The following is a 22,458-nucleotide window of genomic DNA, read 5'->3' as shown; positions in this document are numbered from 1 at the left end:
TCTGTTCATCTTTCAGCAGAATGGGGCTCCACCCCATTTTCATCATGAAGTTCATGGGTACCTGAACACAGAGCTGCCACATCGATGGATTGGGCATGCTACAGAAGGGGACAGCTGCTTCATGAAATGGCCTCTCCAATCACCAGATCTCACTCCATGCAACTTTTTCTGTGGAGACACATTAAAGATCTGGTGTATGTACCGCCTCTACCCCGTGATGTAGGAGAGATCAAGGAGAGAATATGAGCAACTGCCACAGTCGACAATGCCATGTTGGGACGGGTATGGCAAAAATTCGATTACCGTATTGACGTCTGCTGGGTCACTCATAGTTCGCATATTGAATGTTTCTAAAAAAACACTATCAGAGTTTCTCTTCAAAATGCAATATGTATGACATTGTTACAATGTTTAGTTCTTGTGCAATAAATAATTGAAAGTGTTCCCAGACTTTATGTACACCCTGTATTAATAAATGTTATTGATTATTTATTATTGTTTGCCACAGTTCTGTTCTAGTGCCACCCTCTCAAGAAAGTGTAAGATTTGATATAGTAGCATGCGTAGCTGTTGTTAAAGAGAAATATATTAAGTTGAACGGAGGCAATTATGAGAGATGTGAGAGGTTCCAATACGTGGGAGTGCTGGTTATGGAGGATAGCAGAATAAGAGAAGAAATAAAATCTAGGATTGCTGCAGGAAATAGAGCTTACTGGGCCCTGATCAAGATCCTTCAGTATGTAGTCTGGGCAGAAAATCGAAGGTGACTGTCTATCGAACAGTCATAAGACTGGTGATAATGTATGGCTCAGAAACATGGACAATGACTGTAGCAGAAGAAGAGCTCTTGAGAAGATGGGAGAGGAAAATATTAAAAAACATTTTCGGAGCCCTATATAAGGCGGGGCAATGGAGGATAAGGAGAAACAAGGAATTGGAAGAACTGTATAGAAATCCTGACTTGGTGACTGAAATTAAGTGTAACAGTTTGAGACGGCTGGACCATGTAGAGTGAAAGTTGGAGGATTGAGCTGTGAAAAAGGTTTACACAGGAAATCCAAGTGGCAAAAGGAGCAAAGGGAGACCCAGAAATGATGGCTGGAGGATGTTGAAAATGATTTGAGAAAGATTGGAGTCAGGAGATGGAGGAAACGAGCAGAAAATCATCAGGATTGGGCTGTGATCGTCAGAGAAGCCAAGGCCCTACACGGGCTGTAGTGCCAAGGAGTAAGTAAGTAAGCATGCATAGCACCAGCTTTTAGAATCATAGTACAAAATAACTTTTCTGCTACTGTTGATGTTTGGGCTGAATTCGTAGTAACAATTCATTACAGCACCTCAACAATCCACAATATTTAAATTGAAAAATTAGAGTTATTTTAATGCATAGTATAGCCATTCAACTTATTTCGAAAATTATTCTTGTAAATACTGTGAATCAATAGAAATTTCTATGCATCTAACTTCCAACAATTATTGAACACAAACACTTCTTGCACAACACAAATGAATGATGTCTTAATTTTAATAGCAAATTCTGCTTCTAGATTAAATATCACAAATGTCTGCAACATTTTCAACAAAAGAATGGCACTTTTCACAAGGGAGTAGCCACTAAAGTTTTGCATAGAAAACACACAATTATTACAAGGGCTTATCACTCAAGTCATCAGAAAAACAGACATTTTTGGAGACAGTATAGCATTGCTGTCTATGCTGCGGAGGAGAAGATGGCTCGAGAGACTGGTGAGAAGATGGTAGCTAAAATATTATGAAACAATACAACAGTAGGTTCATAGCTTTTATTATCTGCATGGCAGAATGCAGAGTGTGTCAGTTACATACACTCCTGGAAATGGAAAAAAGAACACATTGACACCGGTGTGTCAGACCCACCATACTTGCTCCGGACACTGCGAGAGGGCTGTACAAGCAATGATCACACGCACGGCACAGCGGACACACCAGGAACCGCGGTGTTGGCCGTCGAATGGCGCTAGCTGCGCAGCATTTGTGCACCGCCGCCGTCAGTGTCAGCCAGTTTGCCGTGGCATACGGAGCTCCATCGCAGTCTTTAACACTGGTAGCATGCCGCGACAGCGTGGACGTGAACCGTATGTGCAGTTGACGGACTTTGAGCGAAGGCGTATAGTGGGCATGCGGGAGGCCGGGTGGACGTACCGCCGAATTGCTCAACACGTGGGGCGTGAGGTCTCCACAGTACATCGATGTTGTCGCCAGTGGTCGGCGGAAGGTGCACGTGCCCGTCGACCTGGGACCGGACCGCAACGACGCACGGATGCACGCCAAGACCGTAGGATCCTACGCAGTGCCGTAGGGGACCGCACCGCCACTTCCCAGCAAATTAGGGACACTGTTGCTCCTGGGGTATCGGCGAGGACCATTCGCAACCGTCTCCATGAAGCTGGGCTACGGTCCCGCACACCGTTAGGCCGTCTTCCGCTCACGCCCCAACATAGTGCAGCCCGCCTCCAGTGGTGTCGCGACAGGCGTGAATGGGGGGGCGAATGGAGACGTGTCGTCTTCGGCGATGAGAGTCGCTTCTGCCTTGGTTCCAATGATGGTCGTATGCGTGTTTGGCGCCGTGCAGGTGAGCGCCACAATCAGGACTGCATACGACCGAGGCACACAGAGCCAACACCCGGCATCATGGTGTGGGGAGCGATCTCCTACACTGGCCGTACACCACTGGTGATCGTCGAGGGGACACTGAATAGTGCACGGTACATCCAAACCGTCATTGAACCCATCGTTCTACCATTCCTAGACCGGCAAGGGAACTTGCTGTTCCAACAGGACAATGCACGTCCGCATGTATCCCGTGCCACCCAATGTGCTCTAGAAGGTGTAAGTCAACTACTCTGGCCAGCAAGATCTCCGGATCTGTCCCCCATTGAGCATGTTTGGGACTGGATGAAGCGTCGTCTCACGCAGTCTGCACGTCCAGCACGAACGCTGGTCCAACTGAGGCGCCAGGTGGAAATGGCATGGCAAGCCGTTCCACAGGACTACATCCAGCATCTCTACGATCGTCTCCATGGGAGAATAGCAGCCTGCATTGCTGCGAAAGGTGGATATACACTGTACTAGTGCCGACATTGTGCATGCTCTGTTGCCTGTGTCTATGTGCCTGTGGTTCTGTCAGTGTGATCATGTGATGTATCTGACCCCAGGAATGTGTCAATAAAGTTTCCCCTTCCTGGGACAATGAATTCACGGTGTTCTTATTTCAATTTCCAGGAGTGTATTATTATCATAGCAGGTACTGACAATTTGGAGCTATCAGATAAGGCATGCCACAGAGTCCTACTTTTTGGTACTCTGTTGTTTCTGATATACATGACTGATCTACTTGCATTGCCACAAGATGCACTGCAAGAATAAAAACAGTACTAGATCTGTTAATGTAACGGCACCTAATGAAATAGTTGAAAACATCTGCAGGTACTTCACAGAAAGTGGATTATCACTGAATTTTGATAAGATTCAGTACATACCATTCAACAGTTTCCATAGAACTTCTCAATCTACAAAAATAGTCTTTCTGAACAAAGCAACAGAAAAAGAAAATAGTGAAACCCATGCTCTAGAATTAATTATCTTAGGTCAGCTGGATCTATTACAAGTGATTTTTTTAAATGAAGAAACTAACTTATTCTTCATACTTCCACATAGCTTTCTATTACAAGTGATTTTTTTAAATGAAGAAACTAACTTATTCTTCATACTTCCACGCAGCTTTGTATGGAAGCGAAACGTCAATGTCAAACAGATCAGACCAGAAGAAAATAGAAGGTTTTCAAATGTGGTGCTGCAGGATAATACTGAAGATTAGATGAGTTTATCAGGAGGAGGTACAGAATTGAATTGGGCAGAAAAAAATTATGGGATTGGTTTACAAGACACATATTGTGGCATCAAGGAATGTCAATTTAGTTACCAAGGGAAGCGTTGAAGGTAGAAATTGTAGAGGGAAATGAGACTTGACTGCAGCAAGAAGGTTGAAATGGATGTAGGTTGCATTAGTTATGCAGAAATGAACAGGCTTTGACAGTACGGAACAGCTTGGAGAGCTGCATCCTGCCAGTGTAGACTAAAGACACAACCTCAACAACTTATGAAATTATTTTTCTTAGGAAATTCAACTTACAGGGATTGTATTTTCAAAATAAAGAAACATATTATTAGAATTATACATGGTGCCAGTTCTAGGACGTCTTTCAGGGACCTCTCCTAAAACCATGGTAGTTTGACAACTTGTAATTCCTAACTCAATGCTGTCTTAAATTACGCTGTTCACTTAAGGATAGAGCATATGAAATGACATTAGGCAGGCAAACACTCAGAGATTACATTAGGAGGCATTGAGTTGCTAAGGGCGGCAAGGCTGGAAGTTGGATGGGTGGGTAATTTGTGTGGGGAATCACAGAGGAACTAGAATGTTCTAGAATAATCTTCACATAGGTAGACCTTCCATGAACTAAAATACCCATGGAACAGCTATGTTGAAGGGGAATTCCAGTACTGGTCTGCTATGTGTTATCTCAACACAATATATTGAGAATTTTGTAAAATATTCCCTGTAGTTTGTTAACACTTCAGGTAAAGAAGAATTTTAATTAAAATACTAAGGGGGTAATGGAGGACAGAACTTAATAAATTTGTTTCCTCTGTTAGATTTTGTATGCATTCATTCATTTGCAAAATTGGGTATGTCAAATGGACTCATCGTGAGAGGGCTTGTGTCTAGTGGGAGGGGAGCCAGCTTTGATGTTGGCAAGATTGTAATTACAAGTCTCTACTGGACAGCCTTGGAGGCAGATCATGTATATGAATGTTTCATTGGAACTGTTCATTTCTGAGTTAGTACCACATTTATCTAAGTACTAACACTTTTCAAGCACTGTTCTGAGTGTCCAAAACAGCACCTGAATAACAAACAGTTATTATTTCACACTAATTACACAAAATTAATGTGTCATATAGGAAGTGACTGTTCACTGAGTGTGGAAGTACAATTTACGATTGTGATGATGTTTAGAATGATGGTAGGTCCATGTTCTTGAGTCAAAATGCTGTTTCCACAAAATGGGTAAGTAATTCCAGTACATGGCTTTGCACTTGCAAGAATTTCTAATCCCCCTCCCACTATTGCTCAATCATGCAGATGATCGTCTGACCAGACGTGCAAAGTATTACGGCCCGGTCTTTTGGTACAGCTTTATAATGCTCAAGTGAGCAAGTGCCTCTTTCTGTAAAGTCCTGTGTGGTAGTGCAAACTTCATTATATACTATTTTACAGTTTTACACATTTTCTCAGTTCAAAGTGCTTGAGTCCTATAAACAGGTAGTGAATGGATAGGCACAACAAAAAGACAGCTAAACATACAAGCTTTTGGCCAAAAGGCCTTCTTCTGAATTAGACGAGATGATACACATGCACATTCAAGCAAACACAACTTTCACACACGTGACCACAGTCTCTAGTTGCCAAGGCCAGGCTGGCAGTCGTTTTGTTACTGTCACCATTCTATTCTGGATTTTTCATTGTTTGACAAATGGATAGTTTTTTTTCTGTAATGAGTACCTGTTTCATGCTAAAGACAATCATTAACATAACTGATGTAAGTATCTTTAGCAGCAAACAACTGGAAAGAAGTAGGAAGAAGTTGGAAGATGACATACACGCATAAGAAGTTCAAAATATGGGGTTTGCAGGATCACAGGGAGATCTGAAGCAGAATTCCCATTTATACACTTTAGATGAACTAGCATAGAACTAAGTACTCTTGTGGCAGATTCTGGCTTATTTTTATTTATTTGCCATTGATCTTGCATGTAGAGCGTGTTTTTAATATTATACTTAATGTAATTTCAAAGCCTTAATCAATGCAGCTCCAAGCAGATATTGGCTAGGCAGAAGTGTTCCCAAACATAACAAATAACTGTTACACCAGCCGGTGAGCTGATATTATAGGCAGTGCACATCAGCACACTGTCTCTTGTGAAGTGGGGTTGGATTCAACTGAAGCTTGTTGTCTGACAAAACAAAGACACTCTCCAAGCATGCAAATATAGTTATAGTTGATATATTAAAAAGTGCCTAGAGAGAAATGATCTCCACAAACAGCATTACTGGGATTTCCTTGACAAAAAACAGTTAAATTTTAATATAAACTTGTTTATTAACCTTAAAGAATGAAAAGATTTACTTCAGACAAGTTTTGGAATGGTAACTAAATTACCTAAATTTTGCCAAGAGTAAAAGAGTCATTATTGTTGTAAGACACTGTCCACAGTAAACAACCACCTCAAGGGAAGTCAAGAATTTGCAAAGTTGGGTATGCGCATGTTTCTAGGCAATTTAATACAATAAACATATAAGATTTAATTCAATGTCTGTTTGTCTTTGCTTATGACTAACCTATATCCCAACTCTATGTTTTGCTTATTCACCATTTTTATTTACTTATTCCACTATCCACCCATGCACAGCAAAATACAGTATGTATGTTGTCCAAATGAACATTTAAATTTTATATGATATCATTACAAGGAAATATAACATACAAGTATGTACATATAATAATACACACAAACCATAAATAATGATTGGAACAAGTACTCCTGCTGGAAGTAATTTGGGATTCCTCATTTAATGAGCACATTGTGGAAGCAGTTGTCAATATTCACAGGGATCTCCTCCACACCGATTCATGGAATGAAAAACTCATCTGATCTAAACATGTAATGAATTTTCTGCCAGTGATAGCACTGACAGAATGATAAAAGGCACTCTAATCTCTGGCATTAAATTGTTTGAATCCATTCAGCAATAAAAATGATGTAAGGAAGGCAATATAACAAATATAAAACAATACATTGTGAATCTTCATCCTTATTCTTCATATTCAGGGTAAAGGTAGTATAGGAAAAAAATTACTTCAGTGTCTAATTGTTCCAGTTCTCTGGATGTTTCATTTTTATGAGGTAATAATGTTGTTCTGTCCCTATAGCAATAACACCAAAAAGTTTTCTCTCAGAAAACTCACTCAGTAACATAATATCAGAAACTAATTGTAACAGCTTACCTTAGTGTATGATGTTGTAGATTCAACTGAACTCTTCCTATTCTTGAGCTCAGACAATACATTTGTGAAAGCTGAGTGTGCATTTTTTGTGGGGCTCATTTTCCTAGGTGAAGATGCAGCTTCTTTGAGAGGAGAACCCTGCTGAGGAATCTGAAAGATTATAACCTGCAGTTGAACAATGGAAAATCCAGAATGGAATGTAACAATATTATGAAAAGGATTACTGCTACCCACCATATAGTGGAGATGCTGAATCGTAGATAGGCTCAACAAAAAGACAGTCAGAAAGGGTCATGAGATCTTCTGTCAATTGGAAAACTTTTTCTCTTTTCCTCCGACCACTTCCACATAATTAGCTTGCTAGACCTAAGAGTAGGGGCTGTCACTGACCCATCAAATAAAAGTTGACTATAACTGGCAATTAATGCAGTAATATGTTGTACCCGCTACAAATGGCTTAACATCAATGACTTTACTTTCTGACAGTCTTTTTGTTGTGCCTATCTGTGACTCAGCATCTCCACTATATGGTGAGTGAGCAACTGTCTTTTTCATAATATAATTTGTAGTAGGTAATATATTAATCTGAGAGATTCTTCAGTACTGAGACCCAGTTACTGAGGAGTAAGAAAGAAACAAGGACAAATGGAAGATATTCTGGGTGTCTTAAATGTAGAATTTGAAGTCATCAACAAAGAATTTATAATCTGCATGTACATTTATACTCCATACGTCATCCTACAATGTGTGGTGGACTACTGCACTGCCTACATTATCAAGAAAGACCTTGTAATTTTGTACTGTCTAATGAAACTACATATGTATGTCAAACCTGTGGGGGTTTTGGTGGCTGTTTACTTGTAGGCCCATTGGCGGAGGCAGGTGTCGCAGCATACTGCAGCACAGATGTAGTCTGGCGTTTTTCAGTTGACCAGAGTTCTCCATTTTCCGGCTCTCGAAAAGATACCTAATTTTTGGGGGTATAAAATGCTCCTTTAGAGATAAGTACAGTTATTACCATGCGTTGAAGGTTTATAATGAAGATGCAAAAAATGATGAGTAGATTCATCGAGATTCAATATTCAGTCTGAATTTTAAAAAATACATTTTTTTAAGGATGCTGAATTTTAGTGTGGTTTACTCCTGACAACAGTTCCACTTCCATAAAATTACATAACTCATTGTGAAAACATCTGGTTTACTGCAGTTATTATATTCCTCTGTTTTATAACCACAAGTTAAATTTTATTGCTAAGTGAAATGTAGGGCTACAGAAAATCAAATGGTATGGCATATTAGTGCCTATTTTTATTCAATGTGAGTTATGGATAAGGAAATTTAGAGATCCCATACCATTTCTGATAAATTATTAATGCTCATCAGAGATGAGTAAATTTCTTACAATATTTTATTTCGTTGAATGAAAAAAGAAAAACACGTAGTGCAACTCAAACTGCTGCACATTTCAATCTTAAAATTTCAAGACTCCTGCATTACTTTAGTGTTTTCTGAACACTGTAGCTCACCAAAAAGTTAAAAAAGTGTAAAAAAAAGGACTCATTATTATCCTCTTTCATGGATTATTTTTGATTTCTTACTCAAAATGAAAGAATTTCGATGTAATATTTTTGAAGAAACATACACAATTTAAAATATTTAGAAATAACAAATGGCCCCATTAAAAGCTATAGCTAGCAAATTTAAATTATCCTTGCAAATCATATAGCTGCATTCTTTTTAATGTTGTGAAAAAATTATTTTTGTTTTCGAGTCAGCTCTGAAATTCTGATGCGGTACAGGCTTCTCCTGCTCTTTGGTTCACCAACTGCACGGCACAGGTTGTCATACTGAATTTGCTACACAGCTGCATGTTGCTATAACACATCTTGGTTTTGAAGAACTACTTACATCAGAAGTTACTGGTACCTCCAAAAGTAACTTTCAAAATCTTTTCCACGTACTGAATCAGTCATGCAATGCAATGTTACAATTTAACATTACTTAAATAAAGAAGATAATGAAATCACAAACATTATCCACCATATTACCATGCACTTGCATCAGACAGACACCAAGAATATTAAGAAAATAAACTGTGTCAAAGTGACAAAAGAAAGGCAAGCAAGTGTTGCAGATTCACATGTAGTGCCTGTTACAGAAATTAATGAACATTTACAACAAGCTCAGTGCAACCAATATTGTGATATGTCCCACATATCAGTTTATTGCCCTCAATGTAAAATAATATGCCACTGGTTACAAAGCCAAATACAGAAGTAGACCAGAAGAAGCTATGAGAATAAAATGTGTGACTCACTAGAACATAGACTAAACAGCACATAAAATAAAGTTGATGTTCTAAGCACAGCACACAGTAAGTACATGGTGAATGCTCTTCCAGTCCAACGAATGTAATTTGTTACTAAAAGTGGCACAAGAAAAAAGTCACCCAGTTTATACATCTGTCTTGTCAGCTGCACCGCACACCAACAAGCAATGCTATCTGCAAGCAAGTCTACAAGTGTCAGTGAAAATCTCATATTTCAACCAGTCATATTCATCTCTTTCACTACAGTCAACATCACCCTGTCTGCTTTGTTGAGCGGGTGTCAGTGTACCATGTCTCTTTGACTTTTAAATTCACTACATGAGATTAACTCACCCATGCAGTTGTAGATGTAGATCAGTTTTTATGAGAGCTGAATCATTTTATAATCAGATGGATTCTCATCAGTATAAATATGTCTTGTGCTGAGCACTGAAACATTCCAGTAATTGACCAGGTTTGGAAGAATTCGGGTATCATAGGATCACGAGATCTTCTGTCAAACAGGAAAGCTTTTCCTCTTTCGCCCCCAAGAGTGACACATAATTAGCTTCGTGGACCTAGACAAGTGGCTGTCACTGACCCATCAAATAAAAGTTGGATTATAAAGGGATATTAATGCAGTAATATGCTGAACCCACTAGAAATAACTTTACATCACTGTCTGTGAAAGTAGACCAATGGTCAATCAACCTGTCTTTGAAAATGTTAACTACATATGACAGAGGAACATCAAGAGTGTTTGGCTGATGATTAATCTACAATAATATTATATCTTTGGGAATGTTTCCAGTTAGACTGTTCCCATCTCCTGTTTCAAAATTGGTCAGTTTCTATCTCTATGGTCAAATGAACAACTCATCTGATTACAGAAGCTCACATTTTTGATCAGTTTGTCAGTGATTATTCCTAATGCTACACAGTTCCTTATTTCGGTTGCATGTGCCATTTTCTCATTCAAGATATCAGCTAATATTCTGTACAAAGTTATTTAGCTGATATTAAACTGTTTATTTAGGATATTCTACGTGTTCTAATGCTGCAGCTATGGCTTTAATACTATGCATGAAATTTGAAACATGCTGAGCCACAATAGTATGACAGCGGACATCTCATATACTCTCCCTTCTCTTTTCTCAAGTATGCAGCTGCCCCGCTACTACTGAAGATAACGGCGTCTGTTCCCCATTATTGAATAACTTCCCTGACAAGTAAATAGTTAAGCAGTATAACACAGATATTGAAATGTGATAAACTTTAATTTCTGTATATTGTCTATGACTTTTTCGTCAAACAGAGAGGAAATTAATATTCTTCTAACTTAAGTTTAATTATCTAAATGCAATCAGCAAAGCATAGTTATTTTAAATTTTTTCCCTCGGGAACATGACGAAAGAATTCCACAGGCTATAACTGTTGCAATCAATTCCTTCCCAATCCTTGCTGTGGTGAACAAATGGTATGTTTCTATTTATCACACTATTATCAGGACATCATAGCCCATAAGAAAGATAAACTTTATGTCTTAGCTTGCTTTAAAATGTTTTACAACAAGTAAGGAAAGGGACAACTGCAAAAGCTATTATTTTCTTCTTCTGTTTTACATGTACTTTCACAAATTGGTCTGGACTGTAAACAGCAATTGTTATCATTCTAATTCTTTTAAAAACTTATCATTTATTCACTTCATCAACTTGTGATATGTAGTGCTGAGGAATCGGATGTAATAACACAAATTATTTGGAAAAAAAAAAAAAATTCATTTTCTTCAGATATTATTTGCTTGGTATAGTGGCAATTCTTGGTTTTAACAATATACACTGTGTCAGCATTTGCCTTATAATTATGTTGCTGATTTCACTGTATTCTTGCTGAACTAAGAGCCGAGAAAGTCAAATATTAAAGAAAATGCAAATATAAGTGCAACAGGTACCATATATTAGTGATGGGAGTAATGGGCTCGCAAAGCAATGACAAAAGTTTAATTTAACTATCAAATACTTCCTTGCAATGTTTAAGAATATGAAAAACTTCTTTACATGCTCTCCTGTATTCTCAGTGTCTAACAAAGAATGTAAAGTAAATGTTAAAAAAATATTTTGATCTAGGCACCTTCTCTCTCCGTATTAATTTTTGAAAGTGTGGAAGCCTATTATTTCTACATTTTCATCCCAGGTTTTCCTTTGTCATAAATAATAAAATGTTTCACATTTAATTAAATATCTCAAGCAGTTTCAACAAAATAAAAATGTAATGATTTCGAAGAGACCGCTGTTAATTCTAAAAGACAATTAAAAGTAATGAATAGCTAATGAGATTTTGAAATTTAAAAAACAGCAGTGAAGTCACAAAAATCCATAATTCATTACAGATCTAGATTTCGATTATAACATAGTCATCATTGACGCTAAAATACAAAAAACAGGTAGAATCAGAACAGGTACAAAATGTGTATGTAACACAGTTATATGACTCCATATAAATTGGAACATAATAATAACATACCATTACCAGAAGTGTCATACAGGTATCAACATGTCAGAACATTAAAATGTGACAAATGACACTAGCCTTTATATGGCAGAAACAAAAGTACGACCATTGCTTACCAAGAGTCCAGAGGGCATGACTATGTGTCATCGAGAACCTGTAGTGCCTTCTATTGGAGTATACATCCAAGAAGCTATATTTTAATTTTCGTTGAACACCATAACCTTAAAATACAGTGTATTTGTGATATGTAAATCACACAGCAAATATATGAATGCATAAAAACAAGCAACAGAATTGACTTGCAAATACATTTATGAAGGACACGTGGTGTCCCCTATGGGATTACATGGTGACAAAAGCATTTTGAATTTTATAATAAGACTAATGGTTTAAATCTATTTACAAAGTTTTATACAGCAAATTTCAGTAATGTGTCAAAAACTATAAAGATTTACTTTGAATAAAATCTAAAAAATTTACAGTAAAATAAGATAACATAACATTGTATCACAAGTCATGAGGCACCCTGTTCAGGATTGCATTTGAGTGTGGTAATAATTTCCAGAGCTCTTTGTTAAAGTGCCAAATATTTGGACAAATATTCAGTTACACACTTTCATATTTCTAATGTTACAAACTTCTAAAATCAAAATAAACAAAACAAAATAGAAAATAAAATAAAATAAAAAAATGTAGAAGAAAATTGTCATGGTACGACAATATACAAAAACTGTCAAAAAGCTACTGCATTCTCCATAACTGATAGAGCTCCATCTCTGTGTACAAATGAGAGAATACAGAACATAGTCAAAAAGCTAGCACATTTTCCATACCCGATAGGGCTTCATCTCTCTGGCAGCATATTATCAAGTCATCTACAAATATGTAAAAACAGAACCATTATGTGAAATATAAAACAGAATTACATTGTTATCGTATCAACTGATGTTAAAACCAGTAAAAAGTACCCTGGAAACAATCATTTGGAAGACAAAAACAAAACAGTATGAAGTGAGAACATTAATTTGGAAAACAACAATAAAAAAATTACACTTCCCTGCCATATTATGGAACATTTAGCATGGATATTGCAGCTATCTTTATAAAACACATTTCTTTTTTTGACAACAGTTAATTTAGGGCTGATTTTGGCTAATGGTGTTGACAAGAAAAAAAAATTATATATTTCATGAGTCTGGTGTGTATATAATCTAGTGCTCTAATTGCAATGTAAGCTATGTGGGATAGATGAGGTGTAGAATAAAAGTTGGCTTCAGCAAACATGTAGCTCTGAAGAGGAGGGATAGAGCAGGTAAACCCAAATTTTTCCACCCATGTAGTTGGGAGTAGATGTCTCATGTGAAGTTGCTGCATTGAGCCGAGAAGGGAAGGTTTATTGACCTTCTGGCGACCAACTGCTTAATGAGTAGGTGCTAGTAAAAAATACCCACTTTTAGCAGCTTTTTGTAGGAAATAGTATCTTGACTGTCCCTTATGCAACAGACTGTTAATTTATTGTATGAGTGAACTGTTTGTATTTATTTCAGTTTTGTTCTTGTCTTCCAGATGACAGTTACTTTGCTGGTTTTAACATCAGTTGGCATGATGATAATGGAAGTCCATTTTACATTTGGCTTAATGGTTCTGCTTTTACTATTAGTAGATGGCTTGATAATATGCTGCCAGAGAGGTGGAGCTCTATCAGGTATCGAAAACCCATTAGCTTTTTGACTATTATTTGTATACTCTTATTTGTACACTCTTATTCAACAAAAACTTTTTTTAAGTTTTAAAAATTTGTCAACGACACAAATATGAAAGTGTGTAAATGAATATTTGTTTAAATATTTGGTTCTGTAATATAAAGCTCTTTAGATTATTACCTCGCTCAAATGTAATCATAGACTCTTATTGCACACTTTTATGATGTGTTATTTTACTACAGATTTTTCATCAATATAATCCCACAGGAGACACAACATGTCCTTTATGAATGTGCCTACATGTAAATTCTGTTGCTTGTTTTTATACATTTATGTATTTGCTCTGTAATTTACATAGCACAGAAACTCCGTATTTTAAGGTTATGGTCTCTAACAAAAATTCAAATAGAGGTTCTTACATGTATACTCCAATAGAGGGCACTACAGGTCCTTGATGATGCTCATTGATGTTGTCTGTGTTAGTTGCAACCAATGACCTCACTTTTGTTTCTGCCATGTAAAGGCTAGTGTCAGTTGACACAAGTTAATGCTCCAACTTGTTGGTACCTGTGTAACTCTCCTGGTGATGATATGTTATTCCTGTGTTCTAACTTATATGGATTCCTATAACTGTGTTACATACACATTTTGTACCTGTTCTGATTTTACCTGTTTTTGCATTTTAGCACTGATGATGACTATGTTATAGTTGAATTGTAGATGTGCAATAAATTACAGATTTTTACAATTGACCACTATCCTTCTATAAATTTGAGTATTCAATGGTTGCTGTGGATACAGGCATCCAATGGATTCCAATTAGGTTAATGAGATTTTGTTTAAAAATGACTAAATACAAAACACTGTGCTAACAAATACTTGATACTGGAGGTTAGCAGATTCACTTCAACACCATCTAGCAGGAACGATTGGTCATTGTGTTATAATGCCAACTAGGTAGGGGCAAAATGCTTGAAAGTACCTTCGAACTCCTGTCTATAGAATCATAAGCAGGTACCGGCGGAGGTGCCGGAAATTGGTGCAGTCCAGACACAAGATGATGAGAGGCCTGGAAAGGTGCAATGTTAGAGGGATATGTTCTGCTTACCACCAAGCCAGCTCTGGTAACATTTGCTCAGGTTGGATTGACTTATGCATCAAAGGCTGCGCTGCTAACCAGAATTTTAAAAAAATAAAATAAAATAAAAGCAAAAATTTCAACACTTTTTATAAAATGAGATTACATATGCCTATTTTCATCACTACAAACATGCTGTTTATACAACAGAACATAATAATTCAACAAATCAGAGTTTGTCCTTGAGACCCTGATTTATTTCTTTCTCTTCTCCAACCATTGGTCCAAGAGCAATAAAGCATGTAACATGCATGATGCTCAACTATGCTTACACCCCCATATGCTCAAATTTCTCTGAATTTACAGGCATGACCACTGTATAAGGTATATATGGGAGAAATAACTATGTTGAGCAACTTTGTTTGCAGAATGTGTGTTCCCAGAATTTCAACAATAAGTTTTCCATGTTTCACAAAACCTCTCTTCATGAATCTGCCACTTGGGTTGAATAAATACCACTGTAACACTTATATGCAGACTAAATGAACCTATGATAAAATATCTGGCTTTTCTTTGAATTTTCACTCTCTCCTTTCGTAATTACAGTTATAACATTCTAAGAGCGATTTCCATGACCTCACTTTTCATTCTGTGACAAGTCTTGTTTTTGGTAATGAGTTTATTCCAAAATATATCCACAAGTTAATAAACAATATGTTTGTCTGTGATGATATCAATACAAAAATACTGGGTTTATTCATTAGGAAGCCTTCAATCCAGGAATAAAGCTATTCTGATATTCTAAAAGCTCATATTCTGTTCAACTGTTGACAATTTGAAACTATTTCAGTTGTCTTCAAGACATTAAGGAACATGGCATCACGTCGAACAACATTATCTACTGCCTTCTGGATCTCACAAATGAACAAATTGCAGCAGGGTTGTGCAACAATCGAAAGGGGGAAGTGCAGTAAGATCTTCTTCAGAGGGAAAGGTCCAAATGATAGAATTCTATCCCAAATCCCATGCCACTTTCCTTGACGTTGATCTCGCCTTCACTGAAGGCCAGCTATATACTTGTGTCCACATTAAACCTACTACCAAACAACAGTACTTACATTTTGACAGTCGCCATTCTTTCCACACCAAACGTTCCCTCCCATACAACCCTGGCATTTGAGGCAAATGTATTTGTTTGGATGCAGATTCTTTACAGCAGTATACCACCATTCTCACCTCAGCCTTCACTGCACTTGATTATCCCAAAAGCCTAGATAAAAAGCAGATTCCCCGGGCCATCACATTCAATCCCGATACTACTGATCAATCCACAAAACAGCTTCAGAGCACACCATTGGTGACGCAGTATTATCCTGGTCTGGAATGCATTAATCATCTACTTTGACAGGGCCATAACTTCCTAAAATCATGCCCTGAAATGAGAACCATCCTGTATGAAATTTTGCCCACCACACCTAGAATAGCTTTCTGTTGCCCTCCCAATCACCACAATATTCTTATCAGACCCTATGCTCCTTCTGCACTCATCTTCCTACCCTACATCTCCTACCCCTGTAACTGTCCCTGCTGCAAGACTTGCCCTGTGCTCCCTCCTTCCACCACCTATAATAGCCCTGTTACTGGCAAACCATATACTATCAAAGGGAGAGCCACCTGCCAAACAACAAGTCATATACCAGCTATTATGTAAACACTGTTCAGCCTTCTACATCGGCATGACTATCGCCATATTACCAATTAGGATGAATGGGCATAGGCAGAGGGTGTATACTGGCAACTCACAATATCCTGTTGCAGAACTTGCTCTACAAGATAACATTTGTGACCTCGGCACCTGTTTCACCATATGTGCCATCTGGGTTCTTCCCCCAACACCAGTTTCTCAGAACTCTGCAGGTGGGAAGTAGCACTACAACACGTCCTTGGTTTTCGGCACCCACCTGGCCCTAATTTACATTAATTTCTTCCGTCTCAGCTTTTCTTCACTGTAGCTACTCTTTGCTTCACTCCATTTTAATTTTCTACATCTTTCATTTCTTTCCCATATATTTTACACCGCTCGCCTCCCACCTCTCTTATGTACAATGCACGTAGCTTTTCACTCTTATTAACTCACACGCGATGATTTAGTAGTAATCTCTGTCTTGCATGTTACCCTGTCTTCCACTCTTGGGTTTTCAAATCTCATCCGATGCAGTCCCCAACGATCAGTCTCTCCTTCTTATCCCATATGGTAAGTCTCCCCGACCTGCAGCTCTTGGTGACTTTCCCGAAATCTACCTCTTTTCCTAGACCTCTCCAGTCCATTTTCCTCACCCTTCTTCCTTCCCCTTCCATGCTTCTGCCTGAAGAAGGAGCCACTGGCTCTGAAAGATTGCCAATCACAACAGTCTTTTATGTGTGTGTTCTGTCACCGCTTGGTGAGTAGATATTTTAACTATCCAATTAAGTAAAATGATAGAATTCAGTATTTTGATCTTTGTTATCCTATATTTTGGTGTCAGCAATTGATAGCTGACTCTGAACTGATAACTGCAAGATCAAAATTTCTTTGCATTTTTTAGATGTTTTCACGCTGCTATATAATACACTGAACACTTCTTACATTGCTCTCCCTCTGCTCCAACAGACTTTGTAAAGTTTACACTCATTACTTTTACTGACGTTGTTTAAATCTGTGGTGAAATTCACTTTGCCTCTGTGGTAATTTTTTAGAGTGGCTACTGAACCATCTATTACAATCTTATTTGGCACATATTTATGTGATTCACAATGGTCTTTGAATTCATGCTTTTGATTCTCAACATTTTCAACCCCAGAGGTGAATGTTCAGTGTTGACTACACAGGTAATCAGCATCCACACATATCCGAAAATCTGCAACTCAAGGTTCATTGAATACTATATTATTCTACAAAATTCCAGAATGTATACATGCTTTTGATAACTGCACTCACCCCCCCCCCCCCCCTCTCTCCCACTCCCTCTCTTTCTTCAAACAATGGAAAATCCAGGATGGAATGTAACAATATTATGAAAAGGAATGTTGCTACTCAGAAAATAGCAGAAATGCTGAGTCACAGATAGGCACAACAAAAAGACTGTCATAAATAAATCTTTCGGCCAGTAAGGCCTTGGTAAAAAATAGAAAACACACACACACACACAAATGCAACTCACACACACAACTGCAGTCTCAAGTAACTGTAGCCACACTGTGAGCAGCAGCACCAGTGCATGATGGGAGTGGCAACTGGGTGGGGGTAAGGAGCAGGCTCGGGGGGGGGGGGGGGGAGATAGTAGGGTAGGGTTGGCAGACAGTGGTGAAGTGCTGCAGGTTAGACAGAGGGCAGGGGAGAGGTGGAGAGGGGTAGAGGAAAAGAAGTAAAACACGGTCTGGTGGTGTAATGAGACTCTGTAGTGCTGGACTGGGAACAGGGAAGGGGCTGGATGGGTAAGGACAATGATTAACAAAGGTTGAGGCCACAAGGATTCTGGGAATGTAGGATGTATTGCAGGGAAGTTACCACCTGTGCAATTCAGAAAAGCTGGTGTTGGTGGGAAGGGTCCATATGGCTCAGGCTGTGAAGCAGTCATTAAAATGAAGGATGTCATTTTTGGCAGTGTGCCAGTTATACATTGATAAGTTAGACCTTTATAAATCATTTAATGCAGATTTAGTATATAACGTACTTGTAATTCATGATATGAATTTATCAGGTTTTTAGAATATGGTTCGCAGTACCTGTCATCAAATATTCAGACACAAATCACATAACTTCTGTAAAATATTGTTCTTAACCCATGCACATGATGATTGCTGAAGGCACAGACAGATCACAATAAGAATTCAGAGTAGTGATCTCTCACATTATGACAGTAAATGTGAGTTCCTCTCCGCCATATTATGGGGAGATATTAGACTGGAGCTCTCGTCCAAGACGGTTAATAACGGTTAATGAAGGAGCTTTGTGTGTGTTTGCTCTTAGTTAACATTTGATGACATCACTGATGTATTTGATTGGATGGGTATTTGACTACTCCAAAAGATAGTATGTCACTTGAATTTCATCATCATGCTCACTGGACTACAGTAGTGCTACTCTGACCCTCTAGTACTCTTGAAAATGTAGTGTCTATTGGTACCAATACCAGCCATAAAGTGTTGCAAGTGAACAACAGTATTATTAATAAATGGTACTTTAAAAGATTAATGCTTCCTGTATAAACAATATCAAGTCACCTGTGCTATAATTCTTTGACCAGCTGCCTATATTAATCACGAAATGAAAAACTTTTTCATTGCTATTTGTACATATTCTGTGCTAATGTGATACAACAGGAGCAAGTTAAGACACCAATTCTAACAGTTACAGCAACAGTTTATACAGAACTGACATTCTGTCCCCCAATCTAAAACACACAGAAACTTTTGTAGTATATATGCTGTATTTTTACAGTATATAAAAGGCTATGTATAATGGTTTAACAAAGCTGAAGTTCATGTTGTGTTATTCATAAACTGTTACCAACAATATGTCTTCTTGTAAGAATTAAATAATGTATAAAAAAAACATAGGTCACAATAACAAAGTGGATGCAGAATAACTAGCACAGCAACAATTAATGCTTGGCTATACCTTCTGTTCTGCAAACTGTTGTCATATTCCTCTGCTACACCTGGTGCCAATTAATGAAGAGAACTGTGGCAAAATATAATTGCTCTGTTTCGCTGTCATTACGTGCATTGTTTCTATGTGCCATGATTCTATTTCATGCAACAGAGTGTGTGAAGGTAGCAGTGAAAATAAACAGAAAAATGTGGTTGCTACAAAGAAATTCATTAATTTGCTGCTGCTTAGTGTGGTCACATCAATCTGCATTCCCAGTGCTGTAATGTTTCAATAAAATGAGAAACAATGGCATAATCCCACTGCATATAATAAGAGTAGCTCAAAGAACTGCAGAAGCCTCGAACACAGAAGTAGTATTGTGGATGTTTCGAAAGAACAATACAGTGGTGCCGAAAAAGGAGCTGGTTCATCTGAGCTACAGACACTCAGCAAAAAGATAAAAGAAGAACATGTACATGTATCAACAAGATGTAGTTCTTTTTCATATATATGTGGTGAGAATATTATGAAAGAAGATAACATCCAATCTGTGTATTTCATTTTGCAAGGCCAGATTACTTAGGGAAGCAAGACATCCTTATCACATGGCACAAATAATCTACGAGAAGTGGAATAGTGTTGTACACAACAAAGAAAATTTTTCATTTGATAGGAAAAGTATACCTAAATTGAAAATAATACAACAAATGTACTTATATATAAAGGCAATTCCAGTAGCTCTCTCACAGATATAACAACATTTAGAAGGGAAGTGATTCTGATCTGAGTGGGATTTACCCTCCCACATATGTTCTTACGTCTTTTCAGTGTTTGCAGTCATTGCGTATGTTTCACATATTGAGTGAATGACTTCTACAGCTTTTAAATAGAGGTCTTACTTCATGTACCTCACTATGAAGGAATATCACTCTCTGCAAGAATAAAAACTGCACACAGGCTAGTGTGAACAAGAAATTACGCAGTTTATCTTTAAATGTGATTAGCTGATGTATTTAAATGCTGGATCCAGATTGTTATGTACAACAAAAATGATAACATTTTATTGAGGAGAGTATCTTCCTTGAAATGATAGAGCTACTATGATTCTGTGCAGCAAAATTATTAATGGATCAGTATATATCAAATAAAATGGTTTGGACCTCATAGTGTTGGATACTTATTATTTTTTATTTCTTGTATGGAATCACAATGTTGTTGTTGATGTTCTTGTAGTCTTCAGTCTGAAGACTGGTTTGATGATGTTCTCCATGCTGATCTAACCTATGCAAGCCTCTTCATGTCTGAATTATTACTACAACCAATATCCATTTGTAACTGCTAACTATAGTCACAACTTGCTTTCCATCTGCACTTTTTAGCTAACTCTCTGAACTCCAATACCAAATCAACAATTCCTTGATGCCTCAGCAAGTGTCATATCAACTGGTCCCCTCCTTTTAGTCTAGTTGTACCCTATATTTCTTTTCTCTCCAATTCGGTTCAGTATCTCCTCATTATCAGAATGAAATCTCCACTCTGCAATGGAGTGTGCACTGATATGAAACTTCCTGGCAGTTTAAAAACTGTCTGCTGGACTGAGACTCAAAATTGGGATCTCTGTCTTTTGCAGGCAAGTGCTCTAACAAATGAGCCACCCAAGTACACTCATGACCTGTCCTCCCAGCTTTACTTCTGCCAGTGCCTCATCTCTTGATGAGGAGTCAATGTACTGGTATAAGCAAAGCTGTGAGGACATGTCATGTGTTGTGCTTGAGTATCTCAGTTGGCAGTGCACTTGCCTGTGAAAGGCAAAGGTCCCAACTTTGAGTCACAGTCTGGCACACAGTTTCACCCCCTTATTAATTACATGTCATCTATCCATTTAATCTTCAGCATTCTTCTATATCACCAGATTTCAAAGTCTTCTGTTCTCATTGTCTGAACTACTTATTGACCTTATTGCCCATGTTTAACTGCTGTACAACGCTACACTCCAGACCTTCAGAAAAACTTCCTGACATTTAAATTTATATTCAGTTTTAACAAATTCCTTCCACATTGCCTAATTATTTTGATTACATTCCATTACACTTGTTTTATTACTTTTTATGCTCATCTCCCCTCCCCCCCCCCCTCCCCCAACAGCATCCATTACTTTCAACTACTCTTTCAAACCCCACCTATCTCCAACAACGTCACTGGCAAACGTCAAAGTTTTTACTTCCTCTATCTGAACTTTAATTTAATTCCTTCACTAACTTTCTTTGTTTTTCTTTAACACTTACACAATGTACAGACTGAATAACATAGGCCATACACTACAACACTGTCACACTCTCTTCTCAATTATTCTTTTCTTTCATGTTCTTTGGTTCTTAGAACTGCAATCTGGTTTCTGTACAAGCTGTACATAAAATTTCGCCCCCTGTATTTTATCCTTGCTACCTTTGGAACTTCAAAGCATGTGTTCCAGTCAACAATGTCAAAAGTTTTCTCTAAGTCTATAAATGCTATACATGTTGGTTTGCCTTTCTTTAACCTATCTTTTAAGATAAGTTATAGGGTCAGTACAACCTTGTATGGTTCTACATTTCTGCGGAACCCAAACTGATCTTTTCCAAGGCCTGCTTCTACCGGTTTTTCCATTCTTCTGTAAATAACTTGTGTCAGAATTTTACAATCATTACTTATAAAACTGTTAGTTCGGCAGTATTCACACGTGTCAGCACCTGCTTCCTTTGGTGTCGGTATTATTACGTTGTTCTTAAAGTCCAAGGGTGTTTCACTTGTCTCATATATCTTACACATCCCAAGGAATAGTTTCAATAATTTTGAAGGAATATCGTCTACTCCAGGAGCCTTGTTTTGACTTAGATCTTTCTGCACTCTGTCAGATTCTTCTCATGGTATCATCTCAACTTCATCTACTTCTTCTTCACTTTCTATAATATTGGCTTAAACTTTATTAAACCTTGTAGAGGCCCTCCATAAATTAATACAATCTTTTACCTTTCCCTTCTTTGCTCAGCAAGGACCTGCCATTAAAGCTCTTGATATTTGCACAACTCCTGCTCTTTTCTCCAAAGGATCTCCTTGGTCTTCCTATAGTGGGT

At 37.8% G+C, this 22,458-nt stretch overlaps 1 protein-coding gene across 1 annotated transcript in view; it reads right to left on the bottom strand.

The window, feature by feature from the left end:
- Positions 1 to 22,458, bottom strand: part of LOC124776994 (unconventional myosin-XV-like) — a 465,068-nt gene that overhangs the window by 266,735 nt on the left and 175,875 nt on the right. Inside the window, exons 31-33 of the mRNA XM_047252242.1 lie at positions 14,617 to 14,703; positions 7,945 to 8,079; positions 7,113 to 7,262 (exon numbers count right to left, since the gene is read on the bottom strand). Coding sequence (XP_047108198.1) covers positions 7,113 to 7,262; positions 7,945 to 8,079; positions 14,617 to 14,703 — 372 coding nt within the window. The remainder of the gene's footprint in view (positions 1 to 7,112; positions 7,263 to 7,944; positions 8,080 to 14,616; positions 14,704 to 22,458) is intronic.

The sequence above is a fragment of the Schistocerca piceifrons genome, chromosome 2, assembly GCF_021461385.2.
Source record: "Schistocerca piceifrons isolate TAMUIC-IGC-003096 chromosome 2, iqSchPice1.1, whole genome shotgun sequence".
Classification (NCBI taxonomy): Eukaryota; Metazoa; Arthropoda; class Insecta; order Orthoptera; family Acrididae; genus Schistocerca; species Schistocerca piceifrons.
Note: the sequence above shows the minus strand (reverse complement) of the source record. Positions and strands in the feature narration are given on the sequence as shown.